At 40.6% G+C, this 20,570-nt stretch overlaps 1 protein-coding gene across 1 annotated transcript; it reads left to right on the top strand.

Annotated features, from left to right (window-relative positions):
• The first annotated feature begins 1,782 nt into the window (after positions 1-1,782).
• On the top strand, positions 1,783-20,138 carry ankrd52a (ankyrin repeat domain 52a). Its single transcript, XM_036591961.1, has 28 exons — positions 1,783-1,944; positions 5,030-5,113; positions 5,421-5,499; positions 5,623-5,693; positions 5,865-6,065; positions 6,217-6,304; positions 7,757-7,899; positions 8,350-8,562; positions 9,105-9,183; positions 9,288-9,402; positions 10,133-10,215; positions 10,341-10,458; positions 10,594-10,662; positions 11,166-11,306; positions 11,794-11,844; positions 12,050-12,161; positions 12,286-12,357; positions 14,288-14,489; positions 15,130-15,217; positions 15,556-15,673; positions 16,616-16,835; positions 17,163-17,250; positions 17,385-17,471; positions 17,708-17,853; positions 18,067-18,149; positions 18,647-18,729; positions 18,827-18,918; positions 19,095-20,138. The coding sequence occupies exons 1-28, from the start codon at positions 1,918-1,920 to the stop codon at positions 19,343-19,345; spliced, it is 3,204 nt and encodes a 1,067-aa protein (XP_036447854.1). The 5' UTR covers positions 1,783-1,917; the 3' UTR covers positions 19,346-20,138.
• Positions 20,139-20,570: the final 432 nt, after the last annotated feature.

The raw sequence follows: 20,570 nt of genomic DNA on the forward strand, positions 1-20,570 counted from the left end.
GGTATTTGTTTCAGCCTAGTGGGACGTAAGGACCCTCAAAATTTCAATACTGTAGCAGTAAGTCAACTACCAAATGGTTAAAAAGCTGAGAGCATATTATATACTTTTACTCTAAACATTTGAAAACAACAAAATTTAGATGTAGGCAACCTATAAAACATGTAGTGATAAACTATGTGGTAAAAATGATGTGGACAGACCTTCTGTTTTAGCCACACCTATTGCTAACAGGAACAGAAAATAAAGAGTGCAGCAATGCTCTCCATAGACATCAAACATTTTCAGTACAATGGGTCATACTGAAGAGCTCAGTAACACTCAACATTTAAACATGCCACATATCCAGCAAGTCACATTTCTGCTAAAGCTGCCCTGGTCAACTGTAAGGGTAGTTAATGTGAAGTGGAAAGGTCTAGGAGCAACAACAGCTCAGTCAGCTAGGCCACAGAATGGGACCAATAAAGGTGTATTAAAATCATCTGCCTTCAGCTGTAACAATCACTACCAAGTTACAAACTTCTGGAAAACACTTCACCACTAGACTTGTTCGTGGGGAGCTTCACAGGGTTTACATACCCAATCAGCCACATACAAGCTTAAGATCACCATAAGCAATGCCAAGCATCGACTGGAGTGATGTAAAGCACTGGAATCTGGAGCAATGGAAATGCGTTCTCTGCAATGATGAGAATGCTACCTGCCCAAATGTGTAGTGCCAACTAGAGGTTTCTGCGGGACTGTTTTTTCAGTCCCACTTCCACAAGATTTCAGCCCACTCCTTCAGAAAATCAGAATCATTTGTCCTGCTTCTGCTGCAACAGAAATAGTTTTGGCGAACTCTGCCATCTCTGTAAGCTACAAGAATTTGCACGTTGTTCACATGATTGGTTGCTTCTCAACTCTTTAGAATGACTTCATTCATTGAAATTGTTTTACTGTTATCATTTTGTATTGTTTATACATATGATTAAGTGATAGTTGTACTTCATTTAGGTGATTCAATAATTTGCAAGATATCTCTTCATGCGTGCTTTGTCCCGCTCCTGCCTGCAGCGGGATGGTTACCCACCCGCTCCCGTGCACAACACTGAAAATAAGTCTCGCGCCACAAGATATTGTGGTGGGTCCCAAGGGTCATAATTTTGACTTAATATCTCATAATAATCACTGACTATCTCATAATAATGACATTCTATCTCACAAATATGATTTAATATCATAAAAATTAGAGTTTCTCATAATTTTGACTTAATCTCATAAAAACTACTTACTATCTCTATCACTATATGAAAACATTTTCTCATAATTATGAGTCGTAATTATAAGAAGGTGAATCATAATTATGAGATGCTAAGCCATAATTATGACCATGTAAGTTATGATGATGACATAAGTTATTATTATGCCATTCATAATTATGAGGTACCTAGTCATAATTATGGAAAGCTTCCTCATTATTATGACTTACTAAATGACTAAATATTATTTATATATTAATATTATATAGAAACGGGCTTCCGTATCCCTCTGTAGAACAAGCCGTGACAGTATTTTCCTGACTAACTAGTTCGACAGATTGATTTAGACTTATTTGGCCATTTCACGGGGTTCATTTATTAAATATATATGAAATTGTGGACGTTGCCATGTCAGTTGTGTCAGATCAGTTGTATCACCCGGTCCTATTCCGGAGCTCCTCGCTGTAGGTGGCAGTAACACTAAGCGCTGCTGTTCAGTCTGCCATAAAGCTCCAGCAGCAGCAGCGGCCCGAGTGGAGGCCATTACGGGTTTTTTCTTGCTGGCGTCTCTATCTCTCTTTCTCTCTCTGCTTCGCTTTTCACTCTTCTAACAAATTAACGCAGAATCTATCGTCTGTCCCGATGAAGGAGTTTCGTCCCGACTGACGCTGCTGGGAGAATGGGGGTACTAAACATTTCAGACCAGGTAAGAAACTGCAAAAATAAACCCAGTCTGCAAGCTCTGCGCAGCTAAGCTAGGCTAAGCTAACGTTACGCCAACTGCGTTGTTTATGCTCCTTCTTTGGATACAGATATCGGTTAGCAGCCTGGCTAAGGCTTACCGTAACCTTATTGGCTCGTTGGTTTGTGCTTTGGTGTTGATTCTGGTGGTAGTGCTGCTGTATTGCTGCAAACCTCTTATGTTTGCGTATGCAACAGAGGCAATTTTAGCGCTAAGACTGATGAGCATCAGCGTTTGCATGATCGTTGAGCTCAGACGTTAGCCTGTTAGCCAACGGTAACCCGCCCAACATAGGTTAAAACGCATTTTCCTTTCACTTTCTGATTCTCAGCTAGCTTAGTTGCTAGTTAACAATACGTTTCCTCGTTTCAACAAAAGCTCCTAGAATATCTCAAGGCAGAAACACAAGCCAATACTGGCTTCTTATTCGCCACCTTTTTCTCGTTCCACCTTAAATGGTGCAGCAGTTACATTAGGGCGCCTGAGGCAGCCAGAAGCCAACTTCAGCCTCGTCCAACATTGTGGATAGACAGTAAATTAGCTAACGTTATAGCACAGCGGCTTAACTGTGCTAGCAGAACAGCTCGTATTAACCTACCTAGCTGCAATAGACTTGATTTTTAAGGCTGGCTTCGACTCTTAACTTGATTTTCTGAGAGGCTTGGCCACTATACACCACAATTTAGGTTGGCACTGTGCAGCAAAACCTTTTGAGGTATTTTCTGTAGTATATTTGTGCCTCTCTAAGGGTCAAATATCGACATTTCACAGGGGCAAAATTCATGAGAAAAACGCTTTAAAATTGCGCATTGAAGGGAAATTCCACCGATTTTTTAAATGTTTGGATAATTTAGTGGTTTTAGGCCAAAACTGTATCACAAAACTACTGTAAAACAGTGTCTGTCGTCAGGGTGAGAATTAATAGCTAACCATTTCATGTAATAACTTTCTGAGAGAGAGCTCTTAGAGGCATTAAACACTTCAGACGTCTGGTTCCTGTCTCCACCACTGCGAACACTTCTGACTCTAGCTAAGTTTCTCTGGAACGGAGCATTTCACACCAAACCACTCTGAATGACTTGATTAACATCTTAATTCATTAATTAATTATGCAGAAATTTTGAATGAAAAGGGTGGAGTTTTCCTTTTTCCATTTTGGTCAGTCCGCAATACTGTGTGGCATTTTTGTATTTTATTCTCCTCATTATCACTGTGTGATATTTAGTACATCCAGACCAATATAGGATTTAAGACCGATGCAGATTCTGATGTTTCTATTTTTTTTTTTCCTTCTTCTTCGTTTAAGCAGAATAAGTTAAATGCTGTAGTTTAACTGCTCATTAACGTTAGTTGTTTTCAACTGATAAGCATGAGAAGCTTAGCATTAACTAGCTTTGAAGTGAAAAGCTAGGGAGAAAAGATAGGACCGTTGTTTGTTCACTCTCTAGAACTGCCAGACTGTTTCATAAATAAATCTACAGTCAAGTTTGTCAGCAGCTTAGTCCACACCGCCAAACACCGTAACGTTAAACGTAGGCTACTTATGATGTTTGCCTGATGGCACTGTTGTTCTAACAGTTTGTCCTACCCATTGAGCAGTCCTACCGAGCATGCACATATCATTAGTATAGTGTAATAACTCAGTGTTTTAAACATTTATATTGTGTTTTGAATGTTAATTTGGAACAGACACAGCTTAATCTTACTACGTACCCCCCCGATTAGGTGATTTAGGCTATCAAAATATCCTAATTATTCTATGAATGCTAGTAACATTTTCTGATAAGGACATTTGCTGGCTTCTTCAAATTTTCCGAAGGCGGCAGAATATAGTGCTGCACAACAAAAATCTGGCGAAAAAGGAGAAGACTTCAGCTTTGCCGTTTTAACGCTGACAGGATTTTTTGATAAGATGATTTAATGATTTAAGCTATAAAAATATCCTAGGTTTTATTTATGGCGACAGGCTCTAATATTTAGTGTGGGCAATTAAATGATCCATCATTACCCACATGTTGGTATAAATACTACTGTGTCTCCACATCTATAGTGGACGAAAACGAGAATCAAACCCATGTTCCTACAGTAAAAAGAACCCAAATAGCTCTCCCTGGGACCTGAGCTTCACTGATCAGACTTCATTTTTGTGAAAAATTAATGAATTTATTACATAAAACAGTGAAGATATCAGGTCTGTCATTCATTAGTGGGAGCATGTAAGTTCATGAGTGGCTAAATCTTACTGTCCAACATCAAACTGAAATGTTACAGATAAAAGTTTTAGTAGTTTATGCCATGCTTTTATACACTGTGTCCTAAAGTAACTGGACACCCCTTCTAATTGTTGAATTTAGCTACTTTAAGGTGCACCCATTGCTGGTTTTAAACGCAGCTTGTGCAATTTCCATAGAAAAGCACTGACCAGTAGAATGGGATGCTCTGGAGCAGCCGCACATGAACCTATGGTCACCATGCCCAAGGCCAAGCATTGGTTAGTGGGATACAAAGCCCCCCAGCACTGGGCTGTTGAGCAGTGGAACTGCGTTCTCTGAAGTGATGGAGCTCCATCCAGTACCTTTGGGGTGAGCTGAAGTGATCTAAAACTGATCATCCAATATCAGTACCAGACTTCACTAATGCTCTTGTAGCTGAAAGCAATCAGGTCCTCACAGCAGTGTTCCAACATCTGGTGTAAAGCCTTCCTAAAAGAGTGGAAGCTGTTCCTATTAATACCCTTGATTTCAGAAGAAATTTTGGATGAGCCGCTGTCTGTAAACTTTTGGACATATTGTGTATACTTGACCTTAGCACCACAGCGGTGTATTTAGATTATGCAAAGCTGTCTTTGTTTCTTCACCAGTAAACAATGCTTGGCCAAACAACTAAATATTGTCTTTATTTAGCAAAAAGTCATAATTATGGTAGAAAATATAATTTAAGACCACGGTGAACCTTTTGTTGCATTTTACTAACTAGTGCATTGTTTGTAGAGGAATAAAGTCGCAGTTGATGACTGTTTATAACAATTTTCTTTATTTGTCCTCCTCAGCCACCTCTGGTCCAGGCAATATTTAATCGGAATGTGGATGAAGTTCAGTTATTTTTGCACAAGAAGGATGAAGTCAATGCACTGGTATGTCTTCTGTTTTTATGAGTGAGTAGTATGTGTCTATTTTGGAAATGGAGTAAACATATCAGGATTCATGCAGTATTAGATTGTAGAGGTTTTTGCATGTAAAATGCTCCTCTTTATATAAAAAAAAAAACCCTGAGTTGTCTGTAGCAATTGGTTAAGTCATTAAGGCTGGTCAAAGTCAGCAAAATCTTCAAACCGAAGTGAAACGAGGAAGGTTACAGCAGCTGCAAAGGGCAACGTGTGTGGGTTTTTTTTATTATTTTTATATTTATTATATTTTATTATTATTATTATTTTTTAATAGGACCAAGAGCGACGCACACCTCTACATGCTGCTGCTTGGTTGGGGGATGTCCATATAATGGACCTCCTCATTACTGCAGGTAATGCACAGCAGCGCTGTATTGAATTGATTTTAATAGTCTTGTTTCTAAAGCATTTAATTTTTGCCTGCTTCAGCCCCCCCCCGAAATGTTCTCTCCATAACTCATCTTCTTATCCTTTAGGTGCGAATGTCAATGCAAAGGACCATGTCTGGCTAACACCGTTACACAGGGCAGCTGCCTCCAGGAATGAAGTAAGTCAGTTGAATGAACAAAAGTGCTTTCATTTGCATTACGGTCTGATTGATGTAAACTATATAAAGCAGTTTGATCATCTGGTGTCATATAAAATGTGACTTGTAAATAAAATTAACTTATTTGCTTCCGACTGTGATCAAACTTTGACTCTTGCACTTTTCTGCCAGAGAGCCGTGGGGCTGCTGCTCCGAAAAGGGGCAGACGTGACAGCGAGGGACAAGTTCTGGCAGACAGCGCTGCACATTGCGGCAGCCAATCGGGCCACACGCTGCGCAGAAGCTCTCCTGCCCCACGTCAGCAGCCTGAACATGGCAGACCGCACGGGTAGAGCTGCCCTCCATCATGCCGCTCAGAGTGGCTGCCAAGAGGTAGGAGTCTTGTTTTAACTGGGGCTAATTACTGCAGCCCTGAATACAAGGCCCTTCCATCCCCCACATGTTTGTACTGACAGAATAATCAGAAACGTAGTGTTCATCTTGCTTGTCCCAGACTTAATGTGTTTGACTTGCTTTTCTTTAGATGGTCAAATTGCTGCTGAACAAAGGAGCCAGTTTGAGTGCCAGTGATAAGAAGGAGAGGCAGCCCATCCACTGGGCAGCTTACCTAGGTAAGTCATGAATCAATTTGATTTATTTATTGGCTATGCTATAGTTCAGGGGAGCCCGATCCTGCTTTTGGAGATCTTCTACTGTGGAGAGACCAGATCCAACCCACCTGGCTCTAATGTTCTGATGGCCCCAAAGGCCTTAATTACCTGGATCAGGGGAGTTAGATCTGGGCTAGAGCTAAACTCTGCAGGCTGGTAGATCCGGGATTAAGCACCTCTGTTCTAGTGTTATGCATGTTTTGAATTGTATTGATGGCATACTTGTTGAGGAACCCAAAAGAGGCAGTGGTTCATTTACATATGTCCATCTATGAAATCTACAGCAGTTTAACTCCACCCATTCACAATGAAGTTGTAAGGTGTTTCTTGGAGACTGCCAATACAGGGCAGCCAATCAAAACAAAGATACTGTACATAAAGCAATCATGGCACACTAACAAAAATGGCCTGTTTAACTCGGAAGGCTACTACACACCATGTCTGCCGCGTCGTGCAACATCCAGAAATTCAAGACTGTTGTTTTCAATGGAGATATGCACACACTCAACATTGTAGACACACTGGCACTACATGATTCTCTGTTCAGTTTCTTAAAGCCACAGTAGATCACACGTGCCTTAAAATTTACACCAAGAACGGCAGTCAGTCTTTTAGGGTTTTCCGTACCCAGAACTGCGTGCTCTGCAAGTTCAGTATGTTTGCTCAAGTGTGAAAGCTGTTTCCCAGGAGAGGTTTAGAGTACCGATCTCTGTTACTTGCCTGTAAGTTTCATGATGGTGAGAGGATTGTTGTGGACAAAAAGCACTGTTCTTTGCTGCTTGAGTGTTTGTATCCAAGAATAATAATAAAAAGCAGCAAACGAATGAAGCTAGAGCTTACCATTGTGCAAACTGCATGCTGAAAAGTGACTTATAGAATTGCGCAATCGATCATTGGTTCGGATGTCATTCTTGTGTGTGAAAGCAAACCAGCGATAATGAGCCCCTCTCTGAAACCAACCTAAAATCGATCCTGGATGGACTCAGGTCTTTGAGACAAGTGTGAAAACACCTTCAGATAAACACACAAATGCTAATGGTCTGTTTCCTCAGCTATCATTACTATCTAAGCCTTTTTTGGCTAATGTCTTTCGGCTCAAACACAGCCAGTTTGTTAAGAGCTAGCAAACTGATGCCAAGCATGATGAGTGATTCTGAAAGCTTTATTTCATTCAATTTATGGAGTGCGCAATTGGCCCTTCCATCTGGCATTCTGTTCAGTGCAGTGCTCTGCTGTGCAACGCAGCGCGACGTGTCTGGTGTGCAGTGGCCTTAAGAGATAAAGAAAGATTGGAAAATTAAATTTAATTGGCTTTTTTTTTCCCCCAAATATAATGTGTTGTAAATATTTTTAATAATCTTTTTTTCAAGGCTTTCTTTAGATTTTCCAGTGATGTAATTTGAAATTTTACAGGTCACCTGGAGGTGGTGAAGATGCTGGTGTCTCAGGGCTCAGATAAGAGCTGCAAGGATAAGCGAGGCTACACTCCTCTCCATGCTGCTTCCGCCAGTGGCCACGTCGATGTGGTCAAGTACTTGTTACGCAATGGAGCAGAGGTCAGCAGCTCCATGTTTTAATGCTGTAGAACCTTCCCCCCTTTATATGCACTAGCCTTTGCTGCACATTAATAGAAAACAATGCAAAATGTTCTTCCTTGGTCTTTTGGCCGAAGGGCATCATGTAGCGTACATGACACATACTTGGACAGTTTTTTTTTGTGCAAATATTATTGCTGTTAGCCACCATGGGGAAATGATTTCAAAATGATGTACAAAAACAAACATCCTGGTGAAATCCATTACCTTTTGTCTAGATATCACTTAATCTATCGCAGCTCTTATCAGCGTCTGTCCATCACTTACCACTGTCTGTCTTTCAGAACTTGTGAAAGGGCTGTGATGTTCTAACATCTTAACTGCAAAAGAAGTGCAAAAGCTGTTCTTTGACAGTTTGTTAAAGCCATAGACACAGTGTGCAACCACAAGTCTTTCTTCCTCCTTTCTCAGATTGATGAGCCCAATGCCTTTGGTAACACCGCTCTGCATGTAGCCTGCTACATGGGGCAGGAGGCCGTAGCTAACGAACTGGTTAACCGCGGGGCTAACGTCAACCAGCCCAACCACCGTGGCTACACCCCACTACACCTGGCTGCTGTGTCCACTAATGGCGCACTCTGTCTTGAGCTTCTGGTCAACAACGGGGCTGATGTCAACATGCAGGTTAGGGCGAATCAGCCATGGAGGACTGGAAAGTGTTACTTCTGTGTGGACATGTCTCATCTTATTGTAAAATCAAATTTTTAGCTTTTATGTTCCTGGCCGTATGAAGCACTTTTTTCATTTTCGTTTCATTCTGTCTTTCTCAAAGTAAAAAATGTGAATATAATACTTTTGAATTAAGTCACCTTAACTCAAAATATGCTACAAAAATGTTGCTCTTACTCAAAATTAGTTATCTCAATAATTAATTTGAGTTAGTTGAGGTACTGACTCCAACTTTCTGCAGGATTTAAGCTGTATTAATTTGTTCATTAAGATGTGCAGTTAGGTATTAACACTTAGCACACCTGATTCAACTGGTCAGTTAATTACCACATTCAGTTTTTACATCAGAGCAGAGCAACCAGCTCTGTTACCCAATATTGTGCTGTATTAGAAAAAAGAATACCATGAGTGCCAAATCTAGGCAAACATCTGTGCTGGTTAGTGACTCAAAGACTTGGAATGGTTTGGTTTTTATTTTGTCTCCTTTCTCTCCTTAGAGCAAAGAAGGCAAGAGCCCCCTTCACATGGCTGCCATCCATGGGCGTTTCACACGCTCCCAAATTCTGATTCAAAATGGTAAAGTAGCCTTTCTGTCTGTGTTACCCCCACCACCCCCCCAACTTCACTCATGCATACATTTACACTGATTCTCCGTCTTGCTGTCTCTCTCTTGCGCTCAGGTGGGGAGATAGACTGTGTGGACAGATATGGCAATACTCCTCTTCATGTTGCTGCTAAGTATGGCCATGAGCTGCTCATCAGCACCTTAATGACAAACGGTGCTGACACAGCCAGGTATGTGTGGAATATGATGTCCTTAATTATTTTCTTTGTGTCTGTAAATTAATAATGATGATGATAATAATAATGATAACAATAAACAGTAATAACAACAATAAAAATTGTTGTTGTTCATTGTTTGTTGGCAAACAAGACCCTGTGCACAGTGCAATGAAAAGCCCAAACATGCATATGTAGACACTTATCAGTGTAACTACACCTGAACTACTTTTCACAAACGTGCTGCAAATACAGAAAGTATGCAGAGCTACAATGCAATGTAGGTGAGCCACAACACAACAGCAATGTTTCTGGAAGACTCTCAAAGGATGTGTAATATCTATGATGGAAAATCAGAGACTCACATTCCAGTAAGTTCACGGTTCGGTTCGCTTGGCTGGCTTGCTAGCTGTCTGACAGGTCATAGCGAGTTTTATTGGCTCCATGCCCTTCGAGTGTCATCCGGGAACATTTCCGTTGTGATGTCTCTGGCTTTGCAGTGTTTTCTGTACTTGTAGCAAGTTTGTGAAATGTAATTCCAGTATCATTATTGTGATGAAAGTGTTTTTCTTTGCAGAACATCTTTGAATTTGTAGTACATTTTATTATTTTGCAGGGTGACTGTAAAATGCACCGCACACGTTATTTAAATAAGTGTCTTTTGCATTTGCAGCTCGTTTTTTTTATTGTTTGTTGTTCTGATTTTTAATTTATTTGTTTAATTTTTTTCCTCAATCGTGCAAAGGCAAGGGATTCATGGGATGTTCCCACTGCACCTAGCTGTGCTCTACGGGTTCTCTGACTGTTGTCGCAAGCTACTCTCCTCAGGTATGTGTTTTACATGCATATCATCACTTCCTAGATCCTGCTGTACCAATTACCAGACAGATTAAAACAAAAAAAAATTCAGTCCTTGTCCTTCCTAATGAGTGCTGTTGTGTTTCCCTGGATAGGTCAGCTGTACAGCATAGTGCTGTCTATGAGCAAAGAGCACGTGCTCTCAGCCGGCTTTGACATCAACACTCCAGACGACTTTGGGAGAACCTGCTTACACGCTGCTGCCTCTGGAGGGTCAGACTGGAACTTCATCCACTCTTACAGCTCTCAGTTGCAGCACTCTTATGTATTTATTTCGCCACATAGACATTTATTGTTGCTTACATCTTTTCTTTCTCTTCTGTTCTATTTTTGTGTTGTTTATTTTAGAAACACTGAATGTCTCAACCTGCTCTTGAGCAGTGGTGCTGACATGAACAAGAAAGACAAGTTTGGAAGGTAAATCAGATCTGTTTTTTAATGTAGTTTGTTATAACATTTTTAAAAAATATGTAATATTTAAGAAAAGTATTGTGTAGTTAACTGCACCCTTGAAACACATTGTTTCCAGATGGCAGTAGTTTTTGTGAAAAGCTGTTTCTCCTCCCTGTTTTTAACATGTTTGCAGCATCAAGTTCTCTGATTACAGTCTCACATTGTTTTAGGCCTATTGTTAGACAAAAAAACAGTATCTTTGCTCACAGGTTTGAAATAGTCCCACACTCCCGCAGTAGTCATATAGCTGCTTTATCTTTAACTTACTTCAGTGACCTGAAATTTTAAGTTAACATGCTATCATTGTCAGTGTTTCAACAAATGAAATATACAAACCACACCTTGGTTTTTAATTAAACTTCTGTTTTTTTCAGACTAGACGAGTGTACCAGTTATGTTTATGTTGTCATCTGTACCTATGTCACAGATCTTCTCAAAGTATTTTTTGATGTTCATGTTCTCTGCAGGACCCCTTTGCACTATGCGGCTGCCAATAGGAGGTATCAGTGTGTGGTGATTCTGGTGGGAGCAGGAGCAGAAGTCAATGAACCTGACCGATCAGGCTGCACACCTTTACACTACTCAGCTGCTTCCACAGCTTTCTGCAGGTAAGATGCACTTACATGACATGGAGCATTATAATAGCTAATGCACATTTTAATCTTTGGCAGAAAATGATAATGATGATAATCGTATTTATAGAGCACTCAATACATGTAGCAGCTCAAAGTACTACATGAAATACCAAGTTTAAAAAATGGCATTGTGATTATATTCCTATATACTGTGATACTCTTTGCACATATTAATGGTCCTATATACTGGAAGGCCTAACTTTCCTTACCTCTCACTATAAATAGCAAGCATTGTTAAAGTTTCAAAACTTACCCAGTTCATATGTGGAAACGAAGCAGAGTTCTTTGAATTTGTTGTTTTGCGATGCTTCCATGTCCAAAGCATTTACGTATGCTTACATAGTTATGTAGTATCAGCAGTAATGCAAGACACTTTTACAAGTGCATTCTGAAGCCCTAATATGTAAAATCGCCTTCAGTGCTGCAGTTTTGGGGATTGTAATGTCTTGTTTTTTTTTAGGTTGGATAGAGCCCAGCAGAGCCCTGAGGATGGAGAGAAGGAATCCTTCATGTATGTCCTCCTCGTACTCTTGATTTGTCATTGAATCATCTTATGCCCATTTTGCTAAGTTGCAAGAACTTTGTTGGCTAGCATAGCATGTCAGTCAGTCTTGTTCTAGTAAGTAAACGAAACCTAGGTTTTATGGAATTCCCTGAACTGCCTGCTCAGTATCTTTTTGGTTTTTTTTTTCCTTGAACCACATCTGTGTGGTTAGGTGTGTGGAGTATTTGCTGGATAATGGAGCAGACCCATGCCTGCGCAGCTCTAAAGGATACAGCCCTGTCCACTATGCAGCTGCCCATGGCAACAAGCAGAGCCTGGAGCTGGTGAGGGACTTCACACATATGCACTTGATTGAATTCTAAATGTTTCGTGTACATGCTGTACAATTTATGATGGTTGTGGAAAAGTAGCATTCAGTCATGCCACTTTCTTGCTTTTGTTTGGTAGCTGTTGGTGATGTCTTTCAATACATCAGGAGATGCAGAGAGCTGTGGACCTGTCAGTCCCTTACATCTAGCAGTAAGTGTTTATATAATAACAAAATCCAGTTTGTCTTGGATCAGATTTTATTTTCTTGAGCACACAACAAGGGATTTTTTTTTTTGGACTCCCTTACCAAGATGGTACATCTTGTTGATGTACAGTTAGACTGTTGCTCAACTATTTCCCTGCAGTTTGTGTAACTCATCCTCTAGCCCCTTCATCAGTGGTCGGTTTCCAAACCCAGGACTATTACTGGCTGAATATTTTTGGTCAGTGAACTAGTAAACTCCAACGCTGCTTTGTCTGGGGCCCATGTACTACCTGCTATGCTGGTAGTGGTCCACAACCCATGTAATATCTTGTCACTGGTGGTCCTGTGGTGGTTCCTATTCATTGATGAACTGGTGCGGGGGTGTCCTGCAAATAGCACAGCAACAGAAGGACTACAGGTAGTAATAGAATTATGAGGTGCACCTGTACGATAGGTGGGCCTGATAAAATGACCAGTACAACTGTGTGCATATTCATTGCCATTAGGGGTGCGGGAAAAACTCGATTCTTAGATGCGATGCGGACGTGAACGATTCTGAATCGATTAATAAATGTCAAAAATCGATTTTCTAAATATTTAATTTATAACGTAATGTTGACGGAACGCAAAAGGCGGAAATGGAAGTGGGTGAGTGCAGCGCCCGGACAGTCTGTGGCAGCACATAACAAAAACACAAGTGGATGAGCGAGAAATCCGACCAGCAGCCTCTGCATTAAAAGCCAGGTTAGGTCAGGAGTCACAACACAAATGTTCAGAAGAGCCATTTTGCCTTTCAACAAAGTCAAACCACCTTGGGAGCCACAACATTTAATGTCCAGTATGTCTCAGTATGTGTTAATGTCCTCGTATGGGCTAAAAATATAAACGAGAGCGCAGACTTACTTTGCTCTGCTTTAAGCTTTAGCTACAGCCGCTTTCCTCCCATCTCCGCCAGAAAACTTTTCTTCAAAACTAGAAGAGTTTCTTGTAAAATGTCTCAGCGTCCGGCTATTTTACGAGGCTGAAGTCGCTTCTCATTCTCCAGCTTCTTGTTCTAATTTTCCCGTTCCACCTTAAATTCTGCCTTAGGCGCCGAATGTAACTGCTGCACCATTTAAGGTGGAACGGGAAAATACGAAAGAGAAACGAGTTCATTTTCGCAACTTTTTAGAGAAAGACAGTCTCTCAGCAGATTTAACCAACCGCGCTGCTTATAAATGCGAACAAGTCATCCAAATGTTCGTCTTAATATGTTTTTTCGTTCGCTACTGGCGAGGCCAGACTTCAGGGCTATGTGACCTGCTGTCTGCTGTCTGTTCTTAGTCGTTGAGAACCAGGGCTTTCGCGCTATGCTGCACACTTTGGAGCTGAGATTCAGCGTCCAGTCTCGAAAAATCCCCCCTCCACCTCCACCACACACTCTCTACAACGAGACCAAAACCGAAGTTATAAAATCACTAAATAAAACGGGCAGGATGGCTGTAACGTGCTGCGTGGACACCCATTACCACTGGATCTTTTTTCAGGGTAACAGCGCATTTTATTGCAGATGAGTGGCAGCAGTGTCTCTGAATGAAAGCCTTGTAGATCACTTCCATTTGATTTATTAATAAGATTTTAGAAAGCAAAGTATTTGTAATGATCTATAATGCATTTACATTATGGATCATTACAAATACTTTGCTTCAAAACTACCAAGTCCTCAGACAGTAGGAAGATAGAAATCCTGTATAGAGTAAAAAGATGCATCGAGATGCATCGATAATCATGTTATAATCGCATCGTAGCCCTCTGAATCGCAATCGAATCGCGAGGTGCCTAGAGTTTCCCACCCCTAATTGCCATGTATTGCCAGTTCAGAGTTTCTTGGTGTTGTAAATTTTGTGGTTCTTTCTCTTTTTCCTTTCTTCTCTGACATCTGGTTTTCATTCACAGGCGGAGGCTGGGCACTGGGAGTGTGTGAATGTGCTGGTTGAATCGGGGTTGTGTGTTGATGTCTGTGACACTGTGGGCCGCTCTGTGCTCCATGTGGCTGCTCAGAAAGGCCACTCCCGCTGTGTAGAGCTCCTTCTCAGCCATTCGGCATCCTGCCTGTTAACTGAACACTGCAGCAATTGGAATCCGCTCCACGTTGCAGGTAAAGAAGAGCTGGGTTGGTTTTTGCTTGTGGTATTTTTTTGTAGTGTGTTACAGAGATGTGCATTTTCAGTAATTTTGATATTAAACTATGCATAAAAGTTGAACAGATATCTGGTTAACCACAGGGAATGGAAAAATAAGCCCAAAAAACAGACTTGAGAGGAAAAAAAAATTAGTGCTGTATAGACTTAACTTTTTAGGTCACAGCACTGGTCTTGCGCAAAAATATAGCATCACGTGGAGGGAAATGCTTTGTTGTCAGGAAAACTTTTTTTTTTGTTTTTTAGCTTAGCACGACATTAGCTGGAGTAGTTGGCCTTGTTAGCAATACAACTGTGCTGTATTCACTTTCTTTTTTTAAATGCGGTACAATGTGTCCGTCCTTGACAGCGCACTCATGTTCAGGCATTTGTATTTCAGAGTAATAAAGTCTAACATACTAGCAGGTTCAAGCAAAAATATTGTTTGTTTATTTTTTTTCTGTGATTTAAGTAATAAATACCTGTTGAGTGATATCACTGTTTGAATTCTGGCACCTTAAATGGTTAGTGGTAAACCTTTTGACTATGCTTTCATTGTTCTAAGGGCAATCAAGCTTTTGAAGTGCTGAAACTCTATTTTTTTCTTCTTTTTCACAGCCGCCAATGGCCACACAGACTGTCTGCAGATGCTCTTGTCCATCAAGGAAGACACTGAACTTCCCAATATCTCAGACACTGAAGGACAGTGAGTGAAGATCCTATCATACTTTTCCTATCATTCTTATTTGACATTCTCTTTATTGATATATTCATTATGGCATATAACTGCACTATATTCTCTATATGCTAAGCAGTGTGTCAGAATTTCAACATGGTGTTTGTAACCTAATGTACAGTACAGTGTAAGTAAATTGATAGATTTGTAAAGAATGTGAATCACAGTGACAATTTTGATTGTGATAATTTGTCCAGACTGTGTACTACTATGGAATTTCAATATGGTTAACCTCACATACTGGTAAATACCTTTCAGTTCAAGCTGTTAAAGCCATCATTCTGTCTGATCTCTCCATTTCTCTGCAGAACTCCTTTAATGCTGGCTGTACTGGGTGGTCACATTGACTGTGTGCATTTGCTTCTGGACCAAGGGGCCTGTCCTAATAAAAGAGACAGGAAAGGGAGGACGGCCCTGCACAGATCGGTCAGTCTTAGAACCACAGACTGTGTTTAACGTTGCACACATTTCTCACACAAGTCTCTCAAACTTTGTCTTTTATAGATATTGGATTCACAGTTTAAAACACTGCATGATGCAGTTAAGTGTGGAACAAAAGCCTAATTAGAAGCAAGTGACAAAGGTCAAAAGAGAGAAATTGGTCCAACTCAGAGCTCTTGAGAAAGATTGCTGATCAGATCTTTTCATCTCTTACCAGTCAGTTATTGTGCATTTGAATTTGTTGCTTTTAGTAACACGTGCAACCAAATTCATGTCAGCGTAAAATTAAGCTATTCTGATTGGTCTTTGTGCAAGGTTTTTGTGCTACCAGTTAGTCACCTGCATCATACACCACAAAAATAAAGAAAATCTCATTTAAAGAACATTTATTTGAGTATATACTCAATACTTCTTCTGCTTTTAATTGAGTAAGATGTAGGTATGCACAGTGATATTGTATCGGTATCTGCAGATATTTTAAAAAAAATTGCGCTGGACGAATGTTTAGATTTGAGTGATCTTTAAAACAGATATTTGATGATGTTTATTGTACTCAGGAAGAGCAGAATGTTTATGCAGTGTTGAGATGCTGTGCTAAATGTCTGTATTTTATTGATTTTAGTTGTTGAAATAAATTTCTCTAATGCTAATCCTGGTAGAAGTAAACACAATTTCAACATTTTGTAAATGTTTGTGTCCATATAAATATCAGCAGATATGTAAATGAAAATACTTGTTGGATATCTGCATGGGCCCCCAATTTCCTTATTGGCGCCTCCCTATTAAGACTTCAGGAGATTTCTCATAGTTTCACCTTAATTGCAATTGATCTCAGCTTTTTCCACGCCTTATTGGTGAATTAAAATGTAAAAATGTAAAAAATTGTGTAAGTGAAACATTTCTAACCTCCTAATTTCCTCTCTGTAGGCACTGCTGGGCTGGGAGGACTGTGTGACTGCTCTGCTGTCCCACAATGCCTCAATCCTGAGTAGAGATGCTCACGGACGCACTCCAGTCCACCTGGCTGCTTCCTGTGGCCATGCTGAGATTTTGTCCAGCCTGCTGTCTGGTGCTGACCGCACCAACTCACACGATCAAATCACTGACCGCCACGGCTTTACACCTGCACACTGGGCAGCCTATCATGGTAAGGAAATTCTTTCTTTCCAAGTTTGCTTAATAAGAGCTGTAGTGTATTGTGTTAAGGCTGTAGACTGAGCAATTGTAAACAAGCTTTTATGTAGTGGCTTTTACACTAAATATTTTCTTATCAGTATCTCTGACTCATGCTGGGTCTTTTATTATGATTAATTTTGATCGAAAGAGTAAATTTCCATTTAAAAAAAAAAAAACAATAACATGCTCTGTTAAAGGTCCTCAGGATTATCTGCTCTGATTCAGACGATAAACATGATTCACTCACTAATCATAATGTGAAATGGGTCTTTGAAATCCATGTCTTGTGTGTTGGCAGGTCACGAAGACTGTTTGGAAGTTGTACTTGAACTTAAACCATGTAGTATCCAGGAGGGAAATCCCTTCACCCCACTGCACTGTGCTCTGTAAGTCTGCTGCTCATAAATATTTGGGGTGTGTGTGTGTGTGTGTGTGTGTGTGTGTGTGTGTGTTTTGAGAAGGATGAGAGGGAACAATCATAATAAGTTTTATGGTTTATTTCTCTGTTTTCCCTTGACAGAATTAATGGCCATAGTGGTTCTGCAGAGATGCTCTTGAACTCAAGTTTTGGCGCATCGCTGGTCAATGCCAGGGATGTCAAAGGAAGGTATGTGTAAGCATATTAGCAATATTGAATAATAGTTTAAACATGTAACTACTTAATCTCCTGGATTGGAATGATTTTCATTGGTTTGGTTTGCTGTGACCTGACCTAAGCTAAATGCCTGATCAAACACCAAACCGTCCTTTGTACCTTCCCGTAACCATGTGAATGCTGTCCAGAAATGTCCGTTTGTGTTCTACTTTACAAAACTCAAATTGCTGTCCTTTGTACTGCTGCAGGACCCCTCTCCATGCAGCCTCTGTAGCAGAGGACGTTGCTGGGTTACAGCTTGTCCTAAGGATGGGGGCTGACATCAACGCTGTGGACCACTCGGGCCGTTCTGCACTTATGGTTGCTGCCGACAAGGGCCGGAGTGGCGCTGTGGGTAAGCAGTATTTTTTCTTTATCCCCTTAAACCCACACTTCAATTACATCTTTCTCATGGCTACATTATACATATTAGTATCATAGTAGTTACTGAATAATGTGTGAAGATTTAATGCCTGTATAATAAGGGGTGTAAGGGGTTAAGATGACCTTCACTGTGTCCTTGTTATGTAAGCGTTCATTGTGTTTCTGCCTGTACTGTTGTACACAGCCCTGCTGCTGCACAGAGCCAAAGCGGATCTGTCTCTACTGGATGTAAATAGAAACACTGCCCTGCATCTGGCCTGCAGCAAGGTATTAACATCCCTTAACCTTTCCTGCTGAGTCTCTTTTTAGTGGTGTTAGGTAGACTTGGGCAATATGGCAAAAATATTGTGGTACTTGAAGAAATTTTGATGTCACATTATTTATTTATTCATTTATTTATTTATTTACTGTTTCTTTCTGTCATTTTATTATCAGTTGGTGCAAAAAAAAGAAGGTACATAAAATACTGTGAATTATAATGCTACAAGCTATCAACGTGATGACTTTTATGCAGTACTTTCATTACTGCATGCTGGGCTGCGCTGACATACTCTGTCCGTCAGTGTTTTGCAGGTGCTGACAATATCCACAATATGTTCAGAAAAGCATATTGTATTGTGACATTTTATCACGTAACATATTTTTAGATTGCTCAGCCCTCATGTTAAGTAACAAGGGGGATAGTGAACACTAGATTTGACTTTTTTTTTTTTAGCTTATTGCCACCTATTGACTAGCATATGTTTGTGTGCATCTGCTTATAGGCTCATGAGATGTGTGCCATGCTGATTTTGAAAGAGATCCACAACCCTATTCTCATCAATGCAACCAACAGTATGCTTCAAATGTAAGTGCTTCCCACTTCTGAAGTATTTATTTTCACTTACTGCTGAGTCATGTCTTAAGGGGTGGAGACATTTTTGCTCTGTCATTCTATCCTCCAGGCCTCTTCACATAGCAGCCAGAAATGGCCTGGCCACAGTAGTTCAGGCTTTGCTGAGCCGCGGAGCGACAGTGCTGGCAGTGGATGAGGAGGGTAAGGACAAATGGTCTCTCTCAACTATTGCTTGACAGCATGTGAAACAAAATAAGGACAGCCCTTAGGGAAATGTGGAATGATCATAGTATGGTGAAAAGTGGCAGTCAGATTGTGTGGTCACAACTAATTCTTGTGTAAATACCATGTGTTCTCTCTCTGCATGTGTATTTCAGGTCATACCCCTGCCCTGGCATGCGCCCCCAACAAAGCTGTGGCCGACTGCCTCGCTCTCATCCTCTCAACCATGAAGCCTTCTTCCTCCACCTCCTCTTCCTCTTCTCCCTCCTCTCCCAGCCTGAACCTGCTCAAACATTGTGGCATCACGGCCGCGTGCCCCCCTTTGCCTAATGGAAGCCTTCGCCACACTTACGGCAAGGATCGGCATGGCGCCACCATCGGCTTGGACGGCTGCCTGACCGAGTGAGGCACTCTAATTCTCCCTTACAGTGTACAACACACAGAATAATAGTTCTTTGTGTGTGTGGATGCTCAGTTTGGTCTTCTGTCCTTAGACACTTAGTCAAAATGATATGCAATTACAGCCACATAACCCTCCTGCCCCCATTTATCACAGCTTTTCTTTACTATTTAGTAGTGGATGACCAGGAAAGAAACATTTTGTTTTATTTATTTTTAGTTACTTGTTAGTTCTTGATTCTCAAGAGTCTGAAATTCCAAGCCATCTGTTGTAGTAGAATTTCTCCAAGAGTGCTAGCTAGTCATTTTTAAAATATTGATGATTTAAGCCTAGTTTACTTGTCTGAGGTTAGTATTATGCAGCTGTGCATCTTCTTGGTCACGGTGACAGGCGTGCGGTTTTCATATCATGCTTCCCATGTCTTGAGAAGCTGTGGCCTTGCCTAGGAATTTACAGCCTGCCCTGAGGAAGAGTTAAACGGGTTACTCTAAACTAGCATGAAGGTGTGGGCCATGTGTTAAGGCCATTGCACACCGAACGTGATTTGGGTTTCGAATGACAAAATAGCACGTGTGTAAGTAAAGATACTTGCACACTAACATGATCTGTGGACTTCAAAAACGCAACAAATTCCAAAAAAATTTGCGTCAAGTTTGGGTGTGGAAAAATTGTCCGAATATTTTTGCATTTTTTAAAATCATTTAATTATGACTTGTTTGGTGTGTAATGGCCTTCAGATGGTCTTGACTGTGTGTGTGTGTGTACGTTTATGTGTTTAGGTATAGATATAGGCATATTTGGAATTTTAAACAGTCCAACCAGATTTCCATCCCATACTTGATTATTGCTTTTTAAGCTTGTGCATTGTATGTCAGGTGCAATCAAGTTCAGCACAAATGAGAAAAAAAAAACATACTTTTGTTTTCACAAGGGAAAAAAACCATACAACCTTAAGCCAAATGACCAATAACCTCTGGGTTCGAAAGGTCAGAAAATGGTGCATGTTTACTGTAGGCATTTTTTTTGCGAGGAAGAAATAAGCTGGGGACATTGCAATAGGTTTACACAGAACATATTTGTTATTCCAGATTGCTGCGTAAAGCGCAGCAAAAGAATAATGCTAAAGTGTACCATCAGTCCTTTGATAAATTGAGGAGTCGTTGAAAGCACAAGCGTCGGAGTGGGCATAGGCCTTTATAAAATTAAAATTGCTGGGTACAGCACTTGCTCC

This window comes from Colossoma macropomum, unplaced genomic scaffold, assembly GCF_904425465.1.
Source record: "Colossoma macropomum unplaced genomic scaffold, Colossoma_macropomum, whole genome shotgun sequence".
NCBI lineage: Eukaryota > Metazoa > Chordata > Actinopteri > Characiformes > Serrasalmidae > Colossoma > Colossoma macropomum.

Coding starts and splice junctions, on each gene's coding strand:
- ankrd52a (XM_036591961.1), top strand. CDS start 1,918: ATGGGGGTACTAAACATTTCAGACCAG. Junction 5,694..5,864: donor CAGCTGCCTCCAGGAATGAA/GTAAGTCAGTTG, acceptor CTTTTCTGCCAG/AGAGCCGTGGGGCTGCTGCT. Junction 9,403..10,132: donor AACGGTGCTGACACAGCCAG/GTATGTGTGGAA, acceptor AATCGTGCAAAG/GCAAGGGATTCATGGGATGT.